The following is a 19,394-nucleotide window of genomic DNA, read 5'->3' on the forward strand; positions in this document are numbered from 1 at the left end:
GTTTTGGATCAATTGTAAAGTCTAACTCCAACTAAATCGGGTAACTCAATCTTGGCTTGTCAGACACGAAGAAGAGAAAGGAAATGTTAACCTCCTTTTGCTTGTCAATCACTCAAATTTCACATTTGCATTTTTACTCTGGACCAGAGGAACACACATCTTTTGTGACTTGAACTAACAGCTAATGCAAAATGTACTTATACTTCTAGTTTAATTAGATGCAGAGAATCTGCTCCTTAACACTGATACTTGAGAGTTTATTTAACAACATTTCTCAGTCTGTTTTTCCAACCACTTATCGTTTGCTCCCTCTGACATCTCAGCCTCCAGTTTCTAAAGAGCATCTTTCTTCTGACTCCTGAATGTCCTCAGCTCTCTAGATGCTTGTTTTAATTGCAGCCTGCGAGTGTTACTATTTCTGGTGCGGTGTTTTTGGCTGAGTATGCTCCCACCCTCGGAGTGCTGTTTGCCAAAGCTCCTCCACCCTCAACCAAAATTTTATAGTGTTGTGTAAGTTCCCCCAGCTTTCTGTATTCCCATTGTTCTTCCTCAACAATCTTTTTACTTTGTTTTTCACCTTTATCTCTCTCTATTCCCTTTTCCCTTACATCTCCCTCATAATGCCCAAGCTGATGTAGTGTTATAGCCATTGAAGACACAACTTTGTACTGTGGAATAATAATATCCCTTTTTAATACAATGTACTAATGTTGATGGCACATTAATGCATACAACAGAGGTCAGAGCTAGTAAGATAACTCATTCACGCAGGGACTGCCCTCTGCTCTCTTGACACCTGAGCCAGCAGTCAGCAAGAGGTGTGCAGTGCTCTGATCTAGACTGAAATGTCAAGTGTTGGGAGACAGGGGGAGGTTTCAAAGTGACAGTAACACTGCCGTGTTAACTAACAGCAACCCTGTTATACTGTTTTGGAGGATGTTGCAGGAGAAAGACAAGTTGTTAGAGAGAAGGAGGGGCTTGTTAGCACAGACTTAATCAGGTACAACACCCAGATATGCTTTGTGTGTTTTGCTTGCTGCATAAACTGTATGACTTTATATAACTGTTTGCACATATGCAAGACCTGTAATCAGATTTGTGTGTAAAATTGGCACATTTTCCTTTGAAGACTGATTTTGTTTTATAGAAATGTTATTTTGTGTGCAGCACAATGTACAGAACTAATCTAAATGGAAGTGTGGTAACCACGATCTGCCATTTTCAAAGAAGAGATATTTATGTGGCAATGTCCCAACACCTTGAACTTTATGTTTGACAGTAGTTCAAGGTGTCAAGTTTCATTAAATATTAGTTTGTCCTGTTGACAAGGGAAAAATATTATTTGAACAAAACTATAGGTTTATACAAAGCACTGTTAAATTAAAAATAAAGTGACTACTGAATATTTACCAGAGTGTGCTTGTTTGCTATATTTATTTATTGTATTGTATTAACAAGTGTCGCTTTCCATTTTAATTTTTGTTTCTTTTATTTTTTATGTGTAACTGTATCTATAAACTGCTTTGAGGGGTCATCATGGAATAAAGGAAATGTCCATAACAAGTACAGTACATAACAAGGATTTTAAATTGTAATACTTGTCGTTGACTGTAGCAACTCTGTGGAACAACTGTCAAAATGAAAGGTAGGGATGAGCAAGTGTGTTGTATCTAAACTCCTCACGAGTAGTTTATCTGTGCTGTCAGTCATTACCTGAGTTCATACTGTATTCCATAAGGTAAATACCAGTAATGTGTGAGGGATGCGCTCAGATTCTGTCTCTACGAAACATCAGACAGCTGGACTCTAGACGATCAATAAGCAGAGCAAACACACAAAGGACTGGTAATATATTTACAGAGAGAGCAGAGGGAGACAGAGAGCGAGAGAGACTGCGAGATGTAGAAAAAGATAAATGGCTGCAAGTTAGAGATTGGAATGGCAGCAATTGACCCTGAGTTAGAGCGGAGAAAACAGAATCGGCTCGGTGTCTTGTCAGTGTCACAGTACCCTGACATCAGACTGACACACACACACACACACACACACACACTGTGTCGATATAATAATAGGACCTGTTTTATCAGTGTGAAAGACAGACTGTTGATTGTGACGGTCATGTGGATAAATGCTGCTGCTGTAGAACCAAAGCTGATGTGGGATTGAAGCTTAATGTAGGAAAGAATTGACCAGGGCTTCAAGGAAGTCCATCTTTTATTAGATCTCGGTAATATGCTCTCATTCTCATATTCCTGATTAGTGATGTAGGTACCATCCTGATCAGTAGACACAAAGGCTGGCGGTATAGTGCAAGTGAAGTGAAGGCTGCCAAAATGACATCAAATATGATGCTGCAAATAAATACCAGTATACTAGTATACCATATATACAGTACATGTTGGCATATTTGCGGTTGATAGTGTGATTGTTGCCAAACAATAGATGTGGATATCCATACCACCCTCATATCTGTAAACTAAATATGAAGCTATCACCTGCAGTCGGCTAACTTAGCTTAGCACAAAAACTGGAAACGGTGGGAAACAGCTAGCCTGCTCTGTCAAAGGTGATGACCTACCAGCACCTCTAAAGCTCACTTATTAACAAAGTGTGCAAAGTTTTTTATATTGTTGATTTAACAAAGATGTTTATGTATGTTTGTAAAGGGGGATTGTTTTTTTTTTCCAACGATTTCCACCAAATCTAACCATGTAACCATGTACCATAAATGATCTGCTTCTTAACCGAAGTGTATTTGACTGAAATTGAGAAGTGTTGCATTAGGTTGTACCTGTCTGGTCTGCTTTGTTTCTCTGTGTTGTTTCAGTCATTTCAGTTTAATTCTGTCTGGGCAAACATGGCAAAATTGAAACTGTTCCCAGTATACTGCCAAATGTGGGAATAGTCATATTTAAAGTCGCCCCATTGCTCTGGTGGTTGAAGATGCATGCAGTGTATGCATGTAACTACAATGTCCTAGTTTTGAGGGCCTTTGTTGCATTTAAAGGATACGTCTGGTGTTATTATGTAGTTTTCATATTATCAATAAGTCCCATGAAAAGCCCAAGAAAACCCGAATTAGTCCATCCCTCAATATCTACCGACTTTCCAGACAGCTGTCTGTGGTTCTTAGCCCCAAGCCAGTTGGTTCCTACAGAAGACATAAACCTCTTAAAACAGGTCACAAAGATATTATTAATTTTTTTTTAAAAGGATAGGTAATTTCCCAGGTGGGCACTTGTATCTTGTTGTCTTTACTTCTCACTCGCAAGTAAAGGTAAAAAATTATCTTTAAAAATGCATCTATTACAGTTTAATAAATATTCTGGGATACCATTTATTTCATCTTCTCGCTGCCCTTCTATCTTCTACATTTCCTCCATTTCTTCCTGCCTCGTAGCATCTCTTTCTTTCCCTCTGCCACTTTGAAACAATCTCAAGCTAGAGAGAGGACCGACTGCACACATCGCCATAGCAACACAGTCTTAATGATGGCAACAAGCGTGACCTGAAGATTCCATTTGAGAGCGTCTGGGAGAGAGGGATGGGGTGTGAAGCCACAGCTCAATTGACTCCTCAGTTTTGCCCTCTAATTTGCTTCCCTCTCACTTCTCCCTCGACTTATTCATCAGTGTCTGCACTCTTCTTCTTTTCAGGCAGCCAATAATGAGGCTGAATAGACACTTGATCGAGCAGGTTGGCCTAGTCTGTTTGGTAACAACGAGGGGGAAATCTAATCTAACTCCTTAACACACATACACATACCACACACACTCACTCCACGTATGGCCCAAAAACTAAGCTCGGTTTTTATGTCATTATCTCTGTGATGCCGGTGCAGCTGACCTCATGGAGCAGCTCACCAGAGGTTGCTATGGTTACGCAGAAATGAGAGGGACACTTTTTCATAACCTTACCCCTCTATGTGTTTCTGAAGTTGTGCAAACGTGCACAAGTGGACGCAAAGATTAATATATAAAATCTTGTTAGGGAAAAATCCATTAATTAAAAATACCTTCCTTTATTTACAATGAAGTAGCCCTTGTTTGATTATAGACAGGAGACGAATATATTCAAATGTATAAAACGGATATGGTAATGCTGCGAGTGTTTGTTTTAGAATTATTTGCGAAAAAAACAATTTTTCAGATTTTGTTCTTTCTTTAGAATTTAATATCCTATGTTTCAAATATTTGATTTAGTTATTGTTCGTTTCCTCTGTAGTTGTACAATTGGATTGGCTTCTCTGTATATCCTCCATGATCCTCATATAATTTTACTATAGTATTTAATTTCTCTCTCTAACTGCTGCACACTTGTGCTTGTCATCAGAAACCTTTCTTTTCCAGGTGAGACAGTATATTTACTCTATGTAATAATGGTTCCTTTACATTACTTAAATATAACAAAGTTTACATTCAGCATTACTCATCAAAACGCGTTGTGTATATGGCCTAACAAATGTGTTGAATGCAGTTCAATTCAATTCAATTTTATTTTTATAGCGCCAATTCATAACAGAAGTTATCTCATTGCACTTTTCCTATAGAGCATCCTAGATCGTACTCTTTATAGTATTATTTACAGAGACCCAAAAATTCCCACCATGAGCAAGCACTTGGCACCAGTGGCAAGGAAAGAGAAAGAGGCAGAAACCTCGAGCAGAACCAGACTCAGGGTGGGCGGCCATCTGCTGCTGCCGGTTGGGTTGAGAGAGAGAGAGAGAGAGCATTCAGTAGCACAATGCAAATTCCACAGAATTTTTAAATAATAATAATGTAATGGTAGTGGTAATATTAATATTAATAAAATAATAATAGGAATAATAGTGATAGGAATAATAATTATAATAATAATTGTATTAGCAGTTGTCAAGCAGGAACATGGGGGCAGCAGGAGGCCCGCAATCATAGATCCAGACTCTGCATCTCCGGAGGCAGAAATACCTGCTGAAAGTGACAGAAGGAGAGAGGAGAGAGACGAGAAAGCACAAAACTACGGGAGAGAGAAGATGTCGAGTTGGTAGCATGCATTCATAGGATTAAAATGCATTCAGATGGAGAGGGAGAGGAGGAGAGAGGTGCATCATAAAACATTTGCAAAGCTTTAATATTTTAAACTGTGCATTGTTTACATCCATGTTTGCAAGCTTGCAGTCTTCTTCTCTGCCTTTGTTGGTGCATTGTGTTGTTTCTTTGCATGTTGCCGCCGCCAACTGTTGATCAGCAAAATAGTGTGAAAACATTTGCAGTAACGAGTAATACATCACCTCTGTGGTTGCATGCATGCATTTGCGCATAAACAAGATGGGGACCCACTCATAAAAAACATTGCTCCATAGTGGTCAAAAACTCCCTCGAGTTTCTTTAAGAAACATCAAGAACTCCTGCCTGGGCGTCCTGGTGGTTAGGGATTTAACATGTAATTGTATCTTCCCTGGTTCGAGTTGGGTCAGAGGGACCTTTGTTGCATATCATCCCTCTCCCCTAGTTTCCTGTCATCTCTTTACTGTTGCTATCAGAAAGAGAGGAAAAAACACCTGCCTGTCTTTTGCAGCTGGATATAAAATTTTGTAAGTTATTGGTTAGCACTCTGCATGTCCGCCACTTTGTCCCACTGAGCTGTATGTACCACAGGCTGGTGTTTGCTGATATGGAAATATCGTCTGTTAAGCAGATTAAAAGCTTGTAGTACTTTGCTGATCAGTGTGTAATAGGTTCACTATCTCCACTGAGCTGTTATAGTTTTGCATTATCATACAAGCTAGTCAGAAGACTTAGTGTTTGGTATAAGCTGCTGATTAGGATTCATATGATATATATTATTCAGTGTGAATAATATGATGCTTTATTACAATAGTGGATCCTCCAGTTTTTATTGTCTGTGTTTATGAGCTTTCAGCTCAATAGGCTAGGCATGCAGGCTGTCTTGACTTTTTTTAATCGTCAAAGTGTGATATCTCTGCCATAAAGAGCATTCATATAATGTAGATTTGCAGTACAGCTGTAGAGAAGGAGATGATATGATTATCTCATAATTTTTAAGCTTCTTTCTTATCATGAAATATGTGCAAATATTATGTTTTAATAACTTAACATCTACCAGCGATTGAAGTCTTCATACTGTGTAATCAAATCATGCATTGAGGCTCTGTCTGTAATTGGATGCAGATGTTTGCTATGGGTTTCAGTTCAGTAGTGCTACCCCCCATCTCTTATTCATCTTTGTTATTTAGCAGAAGCAGATAACATGCAGAAGCAAACTCATTATAAAGAAGCACTGCAGGCAGTTTGGTTTGATTGAATAGTTTGACTTTTAAGGTCCATCGTTTTTGTCTGCTGGCTTCCAGGGGCTTGTTAACATATGGAGATTTGGTTCTCTTATGGCATTAAGATGGTAAATGACTTTCTCACTTCTTTGCAATGTGCTAAAATTGGCAATTAATGCTCCAGGGTAGTGTGTGTGAGAGAATGTTTGTGAAAGCCATTCTGTTTTCGCCTTTTCCCTCCTTCTTGTTCTTCTCTATATCCAGACTCCGATTTTTCTCTCCTGTCTGAAGTGAAAACTATTTAGCATTTGTAAGCAGTACATAAACATTTAATAAATGGTTTATAATGCTATAATGTCGTTGTAAGCAGATATAAGTGTTTACTAATATATTTGTCAACAACTATAACTCCTCCTGTAGGCACCCATCAGTGGAGGCTGGTGTATAAACAGATAATGAATGACAATTGAGGTGATTAAAACACCAAGGAAAATGGTTTGTAGTAGTGAGGATAGAACATTGGAAAAGTAATGATCATCTTTTTTCCTCTGTTCCAATTTTCTATGCAATTACAAAAGAAGTTCCTTAGACAAGATTAGTCAAGTGAACCGTTCATGTGCATCTACATCACCAACGAGAATATTGTTTTGTTTCAATTTATTTTCTGTTAATGGATTCCACTTAAACTGGCTACTATTATCTCTTAGTAGTAAGTCCAGTTTCTTCTAATCTAATCACAACATATTTTATTGATGTTTGAGGCAAGGCTCAATTAATCCAATCTAAAACACTAGATAAAATGTGTTTTCAGTGTCTCCAATGTGTAATAATCTGAATAACTGAATCTGTGTGTGTAAAATATGATTATGAAACTGCTGGTTTGGCTGTCACTGTAATGAGCGACAGAAGGGAGAAAAGACTAAAAGGAAAAGACTCAGTTTGTCATAAGCAACATGACAACACGATGTGACAGTCACTCCAGCCATCCTTCAGTGCAGCTGCATTTTGAAGATTGCACTTATGAGAAGAAATGTGTCTGTACATGCAGGTGGAAGATACGAGTGTAAAAAAGCCCCTACATAAATGGGGCTCCCATCCGAAAGTCATTCTCAATTGAGAATGACTTCCGGATGGGAGCCAAAACGTCTTGATTCTGAAAACTGTGTCCAGATGACTACGACTGAAACCTTTTCTACGATAGAACACTCCTGGACGAATGAGGGATACTACACCGTCTTATTTTGTAACTGTTTTTCATATTTTAGCACAGCAGAGAAAGACAAACTAAATAAATCATGCAACATCGGCCTCAAGCTAAATAAAGGGGTTAGTATGCTTCATACTAGGTGCTTGTCAGATTGTTGATTAGCGTTTGAAACCTCACTCCTCCCACATTTTTAAAATCGGAATTTGAGGGTCTGTGTTGGACAATTTCTGTAACTTTCCCAAAGCTGGCAATCCAGCAAGCTTGCCTACTTCACCCAGCGTGCAGAGGTGAAAAAGTAGGCAGGCTTTGAACTTCTCTCCTCAAGCTCTCTTTTTTCATTCTACATACAATTACTTCTGCCACTGTTCATGTGTGCAAATGAGTGCAACGCCACAAAGGCCTTCAAGGAGAGACTGTCCAAAAGTGTAACTAACGATTATTTTAATTACTGATTACTGTGCTGATTATTTTCCCGATTAATTGTTTTGTCTATAAAATGTCAAAAATTTGTGAAAGCGCTCCCCACAGCCTAATGTGATTTGTTTCCATAGCTTGTTTTATTCAACCAACAGTCCAAAACCCAAAGATCTTCAGTTTACTATCATATATGACAAAGAAAAGCAGCAAATCCTCAAATTTGAGAAGCTGGAACCAACAAATGTTTGCCATTTTTGCTTGAAAAATGTCAGTATGTCGTGCTTGAGGAGAGTTTTCTGATTTGATTGGTAATCATTGAAATCTGCCCAACTCCATCTTCTGATAACATATTTCTGCTGGTAACAATGCATTCTTCCTGTTGTAGCCCAGATTGTGCAGCAATCCAATCGTGATTTCACTTGTTCCTCTAGTCACCAAAATAGCAAATCTTACTTGTCAACACCCACGTGTACTCATCTACCCACATAAATTTCAACTTTAGGTCTCTATATACTGTACAATGTGTATGTTTGAGGGTGTGGGCCTGGATGAACAGTGGAGGCCAGCTGACTGTAGAGAGAAGTGAAGTACTCTCTATACAAAAGAGAAAGCATGAAGAAGGACACGATGTGCTGTTGTGGACTGAAGCTGAAGAATTGTCCCTGTTGGGTGTGACACTTGTTGGCATACAGGTTTGTGTAAGTGAGAGAGTTAGTATATATATAATTGTGTGTCCATTAATCTCTTTTCTTCTCTCCTCGCCTCAGAAACTAAAGTTGAGCTGGAGGATCTTATGGCAGACATCAAGAAGTTGGCTAACAAAGTACGCTCCAAATTAAAGAGTGAGTATGATTCTTCTATTTTCTCCTGCTAGAGCTGCAACTACAGTAATGATTATTTTCTGTATCAGTCATCAATCAAACCCTTTGCTTGGTTGTGTTCAACTAATTACATGTTTAGTACACAAAATTTCAAATATTGATAAATTGCCATGAGCTGATCAGCAGGAAAAAAAGTATTATGCATTTCTTAAGATATGAAACAAGAAAGACAGGCTAATCTTTGTGTTTGAAGTTGCAAATAGCAAATGTTTGCTAATTTTACATCATAATTGACTTATACTATTATTATTTTGTGCTCTTTTGGCTCCAGTATAAGGGATTTTCATAACAAGTCTGTTAGAGCTGAAATGACTAGTCATTTAAAGGGGACCTATTATGCTCATTTCCAGCTCTATATTTTTATTATGGGATTCCATTAGAGTAGTTTTGCATGATTCACAGTTCAAAAAAATCCTTATTTATCTTATACTGGCCCTTTATGCAACCCCTCGGTTCATCCTCTGTCTGAAACAAGCCTCAAGTTTTAGATCCTGTCTCTTTAAGGCCCCCCTCCCTAAAAGCCCACTTTCTTCTGATTGACCAACTGAAACGTTAGCTTCCATTAGCTGTGCAGCTAGTGGTCCTTTCAGCTTAGCTGAGTGTTGTTGTTTACACTGCGAGCACAGGAGCTTTGGGCCACCTGTGGGAGGAGGTTTTCAGGACCGGGCTCCGAGCTCCCTGTCCATGCAGAGTCAGCTAGCTAATAGCACTAGCTACACGACTAACAGAGCTAACGGTAGCTACTACTTACTTACTTTAGCAGCAAGTAAAGCCATCTTTCCATCACGAAACTAACTAACTTTCCTCCTCAACCAAAAAAGCACTTTCTGAGAGACATGCCGAACAACCTCCAAAAACTTGGAGAGTAGTCCTAAGCAGAGTAGTGTCGCATAGCCAGACCTATCTCCACACTTCACTTTAGCGTCATGAGCAGAGCGGTCAAACGACAGCCTGTGCTAGCGGATGGATGGGCCTGGGTGAGCTGTGCCTGGAGCAGATCATGAGCACAGATGAGAAAAAACAATTATACAAAGAGTAGAATACAAACAGAGCCCATTTAGAAATGTTATAGAGCATCTTTGATACAGATGAGCACTGATGACGATCATCATGACATCTGAGTTATGCTGACATCAGCTCAGCACCAAAGTAGAAAAAAATGTTGGAAACCTAGTGTTCAGGGCGCTATGAAGCCTGAGCTTTTTGCTCACAGGGTTTACTTTTACATACATTTACCTCATTATTTGAAACTTTGGCCACGTTTAATATGAACATCCAACTTTGTAACAATATATATATGACAGAAAATAAGGGAAAGCATAATAGGTCTCCTTTAATTGATTAGTCAATCGACAGAAACTTCAGCAACTATTTTTATAATCGATTAATTGTTTAAGTAATTTTTCAAGCAAAATGCTAAAAGTTTAAAGATTCCAGCCTCTCTAATGTGAGGATTTCCTTATCTTACATCATAGTAAACTAAATATTTTGGGGTTTTGGACTGTTGGTGGGACAAAAAAAACAAGTTGGAGACGTTAAATTGGAATCAAACATTTTTCACTATTTTCTGAAATTTTACAGACCAAATGATTAATCAAGAAAGTAAGTGGCAGATTAATTGATAATGAAAATAATAATTAGTTGCACCCCTGAAATCCCTAATGGATTCTGTATTACAGTATTATGACCTTATCCATAACCAGGCATAAAGGATGTGTAGCTGGTCTTGTGTTCTTACTTGTTATTTATCCCTGTGTGTTTATGTGTGTGTGTGTGTGTGTGTGTGTGTGTGTGTGTGTGTGTGTGTGTGTGTGTGTGTGTGTGTGTGTGTGAGGCCTATAATAATAATTCTTATTCTCTGATTTCAAATGATGAGCAGTCGGCACCTGCCATGTGTGTATGATTGTGTATGAATGGGGTGAGTGTGATATGTAGCGTGTGTGAAGCACTTTGAGTAGTCGGAAGACTAGAAAGGTGCTATACAAGTACAGTCCATTTACCACTGAGTCACTCCAGTTCACATCAGTTGTTGCGACAGGATGCCTGTCTGTAATTGTGTGTGTGTACCTGCTGTGTGTTTGGTTGGTCAATAAATGACTTGGTCAAACTGCACCCTTAGATCGATCCTCAAGAAGGACTGACATAATTTACTGTATCTTTTGCTTTGCAATTCTCAATCAATCTAATGGATTCAATAAATGAATTTCTTCAAAAACAGAAGACAGATGATTCAGTTTGTGATATTGGTAGATTTAGCAATATCTAAATTAACATATCTTTAGCAGCAATTGAAATTTCTAGAGAAAAACACTCTCTTTGTAAAGTGCAAGTTGAGACAATGGGGGAGACTGAGAGAAAAAGGCACACTTACAAATCCGTCTGCTCCTTCAGCACTATGGACAGCGTCATGGATTTATCAATACACAGCACAGTTAGGCGACTGATATTTCAGAGCCATGTTTGGGCCATAGAACTTTCACAAACCTCAGTCAGATGAAGGATCAATGAGTCAGGCAGACTAGACTAACATATTCAGCGAAACAACCCCTCTGCCCCTGCACTCTCTGCTACTAGCGGATGGAGAGGGGGGATGGCAGATTAACAAGGGGGATTCATTTTGGTATCCCCCCTCATCCCCCCTCATCCCCCCTCATCCCCCCTCAAATTGCCTACTGTCTATGACATACAAACAGTTCGCAAGTTGGTGCTAAGGGACTAAAGGAATGTGTGCAAAGACAGCACCCTAATGGCTGGATCGATCAGGATGGATCAGTAAATTAATGTTAATGTTGATTGAAGTTATGTGTGTGATATTATGTTGTATAGTAGGTAAACCTGTTTCCTCTGTTGGCTCAAGCTGTTTGCATGAACAGAGAGAGGTGTACAGTGTGCATAGTAAAAGCAGCTGCAGGTGTAGACATCTCAAATGTCACAAAATGTCCCTGAAAGTGCAGGAGCTGGTACAGCCAGCTCATCCCAGTTTAAGTGACAGAAAAATGCGAATGTAAATGAGCAGGCTCTTACATCTCTGTATAATTCAGTAATTGATTGAGTACTTCATATGGTCTCACATTGACAGCCTCTTTAATTTGCGTTATTATGCTCGGCAACGGCTCCTCTACAATGACTTCCTGAGGTGTGACTGTGATGGAGCATTAAAGAAAGTGCTTCTTACAAGCAAAAGCTCAAAGAGTCCTCTAAAGAAGAAAGAAATGCACATCCCAGTAATTTATACCTTGCTAAATTTCTTAATAGTCAGGCTTCTTCCCTTTCCATCTGAGTAATTATTTGATGTGTGATTAATTTATATTTGTGTCATGCAGAGATGTACTATAACTCTAACACATATGGCACTCTTAGTATAATATTATATTATTATACTGTAGTATAATAACCCCATCCAGCTATTATTGTAGTTTTATATATAGTAGATTAGGTCCACTTGATTGCAGGTGTTGAATTACAAAGGATGACAAGGTGGACAATCTGTCTCTCAGTGCATCCAACACTTTGGATCAGAACAAGATATCTTTCTACCATTAAATTTAGTGTGAATATTGAGAGGATTATTGATGATGATTTTGACCTCTAACAGTTACTCTCATGCAGCTATCAGTTCAGTTTTTCCCTTGACCGACACGGTATTTTAAAAACAAATGGCTAGATTTCTATGAAATTAACTGTGTTCTTCTTACACCACCCTCAGGTCAAATTTCAGCTTTGCACACAAAGTACTGTATCTCATAATCTATTTGGCAGATTGCCATGAGGTTTATCTGAGCACATTTCTGCTCTCATGGATACAATCCTTTTTGATTTTATGAACCTCATCACCGTTCCTCTGGTGTGTGCCACCCTCAGATTCACACTTTTAACCCCACTACTGCTTAGACTCTAAAATCATCAATATGTTGTTTGTTTTATCTAACACTTCTATTTTGTTTGGTGTAATAAAACTCTAGAAGCAGCCAACGACACTATAGTCTTTATTTTTGTTGGTGCTGATTTTCAAGAGGAGAACTCACCCTGTAATTGTAGATTTTTGTGTATCTTTTCAGGTATCCAGCAAACCATTGAGCAAGAAGAAGGCCAGAACAGGTCATCAGCTGACCTGAGGATACGCAAGACACAGGTACAGCTCAGGAGAGAAAGCAGCAGAGTCAACAGCTGTGTCCCAGTTGCAAACCGCATACTAACAGTATACAGTATGTATTATACTAATAATTAAAAGAAACATACTTTACTATTGTGTACTAACAGGAAATGATACAATATGTGTACCGATGGACATCAGTCAAACTGCAATTTTGGAATCCCACTGTGAATTAAACTTCACCAAGAAAAAGGTAAATGTTTTATAAAAATATAATGCTTATTTTGTGTTTGCCAAAATCTTTCTGGAGCTGTCTCACTACTACCTGCAATTTATTTAAATTTTTATAGCATTGTGGGACAACAGTATCCATCAACAGCACATTCAGACATCCAGCGTTTTTTAGTATGCATACTGACTGCTTTGAGTATACTTAATTTTGTCACTTTTTCAGTGTGAACACACTGCATACTCAAAACGTGCATATAATTAGTATGTAGTATGGAATGGGGACACAGCTACACTGACTGTCAATGTATGTTTGCACTACAGCTGCAACGATTAGTCGATTAATCGATTAGTTGTCAACTATTAAATTAATCGCTATTATTTTGATAATCTATTAATCGTTTTGAGTCATTTTTTTAAGAAAAAATGTCAAAATTCATTGATTTCAGCTTCTCAAATGTGAATATTTTCTGGTTTCTTTAGTCCTCAACGACAGTAAACTGAATATCTTTGAGTTGTGGACAAAACAAGACATTTAAGGACGTCACCTTGGGCTTTGGGAAACAGTGACCAACATTTTTCACCATTTTCTGACATTTTATGGACCAAACAACTAATCGATGATGAAAATAATCATTAGTTGCAGCCCTAGTTTGCACCTGCTCACCTCCTGTTCATTTACCATTTAAATTACTTATTAAGTTGGTGTCTACTGCATTGAGCAGGTTTAAGTGAAGTGATTTGTTGTTTTCCCCTCTATCTCTATTTCCAGCACTCCACACTGTCCCGTAAGTTTGTCGAGGTGATGTCAGAATACAACACCACCCAGTCGGACTACAGGGAGCGCTGCAAGGGACGCATTCAGAGACAGCTGGAGATCAGTGAGTAGACCTGGGAGACTAAACCCTCCACCGCCCTTCATACTGACTGCACACATGTTAACACTGAATTTGAAGTAACACATCTGCATCTCTTCTCAGTCACATAGTGTTTGGTTATTGTGCAGTTTTCACGTTTTTTTTTAAACACTGGTGTTGCATTAAAGATTCATGACAACATTTATGCAGATTGGGTGAGCTCATACCAAAAACAAGGTGTTTTCATTTACAGCTAATCACTCAGACTAGATGGCCTCTTGACATGTCTTGTTCTTGGCACGCTTTTAGTCCTGTTTTATATGGAGGAGAAGGAGCTGGGAGAGGAATTAACAGCGTCGGGAAAGAGGGATCATCGTCAGACTTTGAGAACAATCTTTGTGTTGGTGTGTCATGTGGTGCCCCAGAAGCCACATTGGTTGTCTTCCGCTATGTCACATTACAGGGGATAAAACGACTGACTGTCACTCTCGATGCTCACTTTCATTTTTGATCCCCCAGGTTTGTCAGATGAGTCTAATACCGTGTAGTCTGATCCCATGGGGGGGGCCCAGGAGGAGGTAATCCTGGCCTTGATGTGGAGAAATGTACTGTAATTGTTAGTGCAAACAAAAAAATGATTTTTACCTACTACATACTTTCCAAACAAGGGGCGCTGTGCATTGGGTGAAACTTGGTCAGCTTTGGTCATTTCGGTCCAAAATGGCTGTTCTGTGCTCATTTTTTGAGGTTCTTGTCAGTACACACGAGAAATAAAGGTCATATTTCCCTGCATGTCTTTTACCCTCAGCCTAGGCATCATTCTCTTCATCTTCATCCTCCCCCAGTAATTAGTTAGATGTTAGTTACATGTTAATTAGGCTAAAAATATAGTCTGCACCCCCATTCTCCATCACTTTGTAAATGTTCCAAATCATTCTACACCTGCACAGTATCAGTATCATCCATTTTTGCAAGAGCATTACTGTGTACTATTTATTACTGCATACTCTTACGAAAGTGTGAGGATGTGAAGTAAAAATGTGCCAGTACTGCTATACATCTATACACGTGTGATTTACTGTATACTCTTTCTAAGACTAGTCCCTGTCAGAATTATGGACATGCAATCTACATTGCCTTTATTTATTTATTTTTCCAAAATATGAACTACTGTTCAAATTCAATCAGTGAATTTCATCTGGTGAGAAGTGCCATGATTGCTGAAGCAGGCCCTTCACTCATCTCTATTTTTGAAGCCTTCGCTTTGTGAATTCTGGCAGGAGAAAACTTCGTCATCACAACATCCTGCTAGTACCATAACCACATTCCACGCATTGTCTCGATTTAAAGTAATACGTCTTTGTGGTGAACTACTTTGTGTAACAGTTAAAGTAACCATAAATGAATCCACCCATCAACATTCACTCTACTGGGTTGACATGCAGTTTGATTTATAAAACCACATGTAATACTTACACAGCTATATTAAGTGCATTATTTTCTGTCTGTTACATTTATTATTAATGAAAAAAGAGTCTAACGTGGGTGGTGAAAATAATTTACCTCTGCTCCAAGCTGTTGGCTGTTTATGTATTTCAACTTCAACTTATTCAACTTCAGCTTTATGGTCCCCAAGGGCAAATTTGTCTTGCAGACAGGTAAAACATAGAACACAGACTTGAACATAAAACATAATAAATACTTAACACATAGTACAAATATGTAATAACTTATGCTAAAAACAATTCACACAAACTCACATAAAACAATGTACGTCAGTGACAGCATAACATCCATACAACATACATCCAACCAGTATCTTCCCATCCGATCATCCATGGCACTTGTGGAGGACTGACCTTTATTAATTTTGTTTATAGAGAAATTTCAGTTCATCCCATCCATATTTGTATTTTTCTGGTGTAGTGTACCAAAACAACCACAACCACACACTTTCCAAAACACATACTTCAACAACACCTATACCCATATGCATGCACATGCCAGGTTTCAGCAGCTCAGATCTGAGCTCCTCTCACTCGTGTCACACTGTATGTGTAATATGATTTGACAGGTATTAGCTGCAGGCTCTGGACCAAACACTGACACAGCCTCTGCAACGGCATCCTGGCAGGTTGCACCGTGCCAGCTGCCCCTAACAGTCATCGTGATACAGTCACCTTATACACAAAGGCACACACACACGCACACATGCATACAGAGATGAACACTATGATTCATTTAGTGGTAATAGCAGAGGAGAACACAGGTGCAGTTATGTTGCAGGGCGCTTGGCATAGACGTAATTTCCTCTGGCCATCTGTCAGTTTAGAGTGGACACATGCAGGTCTGCATGTGTGAGCACCGCCCAGTATACACTAAGTGTTGTCAAGTCAAAAGACAGCAGTGACAACACACAATAGTTTCTGAGATTAATCAAAGGACAAACACATCCTCATGGAATAAAAACACACGCACCTGACGCACTTTTTCCTTGAGCTCCTCCAGATCCATTTGGATTTGATTTTGTCAGCTGGTGGAGTCACAGGAGGCCTTAGCTGATATCACCTGTCGTCAAGGAAGGGATTAGACACACAGGGAGAGTGCAGAGGAGAGGGAAAATTATGAGTATGAAATGCAGCTTTTGATTTTGAAGGAAACAAGATCGCAAGTCTCCAGTAAAGCTTTTCCTTTCAGATTACATTTGGTCTATATTTTGATCAAACACTATTTAATTCCTTTAAGGTTAAATGGCAAGAGAGCTGTGTTTCTGTTGTGCCAACCCCTTCGATTTGTTTGTGTGTGAATCAATAATGGTGTGTCACCCACAGAGGGAAACCTAGTCTGGTCTGTGGGACTGAATATTGATGTTTACTCTGCTACTTCTCTCCTTTCTTGTTCGCCTCTGGATACAGAGATAAAATAAAGAGGAAAGCAAAACTGTGACATACTGTAAACATGTAATTGTCAAGACAACAGCATTTTTTGCCCCTATTTGCATAGCCAACAGTGCCACAGTAACCCCAAGTCCAAATATATTTGCATCAACCCTCACCAAACTAACTTCTATATATTCTTTTGGATTTCTTCTGTATAAATAAAATGGTTGCAATTGTTCCCAGAAGCAAAACATTTCCAGGATACTGCTGATACTTCTGTCACACCTTTGACATATCAAGGCAAGCACTTGAATGTTACTTTGATCCCTACCATATATCATTAATAAACAGTGACTTCTTTAAAATTATTTTTCCATAAAGAGCTGCTGAGCTTTAGAAAAGAAAAAAAACAATACAATTGGCATTTGATGGGTCTCTCCTGTACAATAAAGTTTAGCTCCAGTCTAAAAAGTAACATAAAACCAGACTGAAAATGTTGTTTCACTGCCCTCTCTGGTTAAAGTTTCAAGTCTGCTGCACCTGTAACCATACCCAGCACTGATGTCACAGTGTACTGACACACCCTGGAGTACACTTCCACATCACTGCAGCAAGGTGAGAAGTTAAACCACTGGAAGTTAGCAAAGAAACAGACCAGAAGAACTGTGTCCTACGTGTTAATATTAACTTCTTATACTTCCAGTAATTTTTCATGTGGAAAAGAGCAGTGTGAACAAATTAAGTCCCAGTTTTTCAGCTTTGTGTATTTATTTGTTCTGCTCGATCTTAACCTTATCATACAGTCAAGTGACCACAATTAAAATTTTTATTGTTAATAGCTTTGATCAAATCATCGCTAATCACTGATAAGATTAAAACTGGCAAACCAACAGTATGTACTATTTTAATCTACACTACTAGTTAGAAACTCAGCTATCTGATATCCAGCCCAGTATGTTAGTTTGTTTAAAGGGTTTATTATTCGCTTTATTGTCGAGAGTTAGATGGGAAGATTGATACCACTCTCATTTTTGTACAGTAATTATGAAGCTGGAGCCAGGAGATGGTTAGCTTAGCTTAGCATAGCACAAATATTGGAAACAGGGGGGAACAGCTAGCCTGGCTCTGTCCAAAGGTAACAAAATTAACCTACCAGCACCGCTAAAGATCACTAATTAACATGTTATATCTTGTTTGTTTGATCCATACAAAAACCAAAGTGTACAAATGTCATGTTGTGGTTTTATGAGCAACCAGCAGAGACTCTAACAAGTTACTGCTCCAAGCCAAGTAGTCCAGCACATAACCCCCCTTAAAACCACATTACGTTTTCACACTTCGGTTTTCATACAGGTTAAGACAGCATGTTAATTGGTGAACTTTAGAGGTGCTGGTAGGCTGATTTTTTACCTTTGGACAGAGCCAGGCTAGCTGTTTCCCCCTGCTTTCAGTCTTTATGCTATGCTAAGCTAAGCTAATCATCTCCTGGCTCTAGCTTCATATTTAATGGACAGATGTAAATGTTATATCAATCTTCCCACCTCTCAGCAAAAAAGAAAATAAGCATATTTCTCAAATGTCAAACCATTCCTTTAAAGGCACAAATCTAAAGTGACACATCAGTTTGAATATGTTTGCATTGCCAGTGAGGATTGAAACACAACTGTCATATTTCAAACCAGTGCCATGGGAATTCTGTAGCATTTTAATTTATTATTGATTGAGAATGGCAAATATCAATTCATTTGCTTTCATAAGCAGACAGGCAGGCGCAGCAGGATGGAGGGGACATTGGTCATTGACATTTGATTATGTTTTATTTCCCCGCGGACACTCCCTCACTCACTATGCCAGGGGAAAAGACAGAGATGCACACCAACACATTCTTCCTGTGTAAAAAAACAGATTGACCTATACTGTATGTGGGCAGATAAGCTACACATGCTTTTCTCATTCCTCTACAGGTAAAATTGCAGCAAACAGAGGCATAATAATCACTTGCCTCTTTTGCTCTGTGTGCATGTGGTTTGCCTTTTTCACTCTGTTCCTTGGGGGTCTCACTTCATTTGTGTTACATAGCAATGGAAATGAAATAATCCCGTTACTGGTAACAACATAGTATGTATGATTTAATAGACTATAAATGCTACGGGTGAAGTGAGACTTCTTGGCTTCATATTAGGCTTCTCAGGGTTTGGGTCTCCATGGTAACAAATAAGAGCCTCCCTCGGAGCTTGTCAGGGCTTTAAAAGAAAACCCAATGAAGACTCTGTGTGTTGGGTTTGTGTGTTTGTGTGTGTGTGTGTAGGAAGTGAGATAAATAGGGTAGAGTAGCACCAGAGTGCCTTCGTTTTTTTCCCCTTCACAATTATCCATGACTCATTGTCACTCCTCTCTGTCCTTCAACTCCAACTCTGACCCTCTTTAATGTTGTAATTTTAGCCTTAATGATAGAGAGATTATTTATTATCAGAGAGGCCTGGAGAATACGGATTGTTCACAGTGATGTGGTGAGCGTGGTCTCTCACTCCTCTTTGAGTGCTGTCTTCATCCTCTCATTTGTC

At 38.9% G+C, this 19,394-nt stretch overlaps 1 protein-coding gene across 4 annotated transcripts in view; it reads left to right on the top strand.

Moving 5' to 3' along the window:
* The window catches only part of stx1a (syntaxin 1A (brain)), a 62,331-nt gene that overhangs the window by 32,768 nt on the left and 10,169 nt on the right, over nt 1-19,394 (top strand). For all 4 annotated transcript variants that reach the window (XM_044204125.1, XM_044204127.1, XM_044204128.1 and 1 more), the window contains exons 4-6: nt 8,660-8,734; nt 12,832-12,905; nt 13,867-13,975. In XM_044204125.1, coding sequence (XP_044060060.1) covers nt 8,660-8,734; nt 12,832-12,905; nt 13,867-13,975 — 258 coding nt within the window. The remainder of the gene's footprint in view (nt 1-8,659; nt 8,735-12,831; nt 12,906-13,866; nt 13,976-19,394) is intronic.

This window comes from Siniperca chuatsi, linkage group LG7, assembly GCF_020085105.1.
Source record: "Siniperca chuatsi isolate FFG_IHB_CAS linkage group LG7, ASM2008510v1, whole genome shotgun sequence".
NCBI classification, from domain to species: domain Eukaryota; kingdom Metazoa; phylum Chordata; class Actinopteri; order Centrarchiformes; family Sinipercidae; genus Siniperca; species Siniperca chuatsi.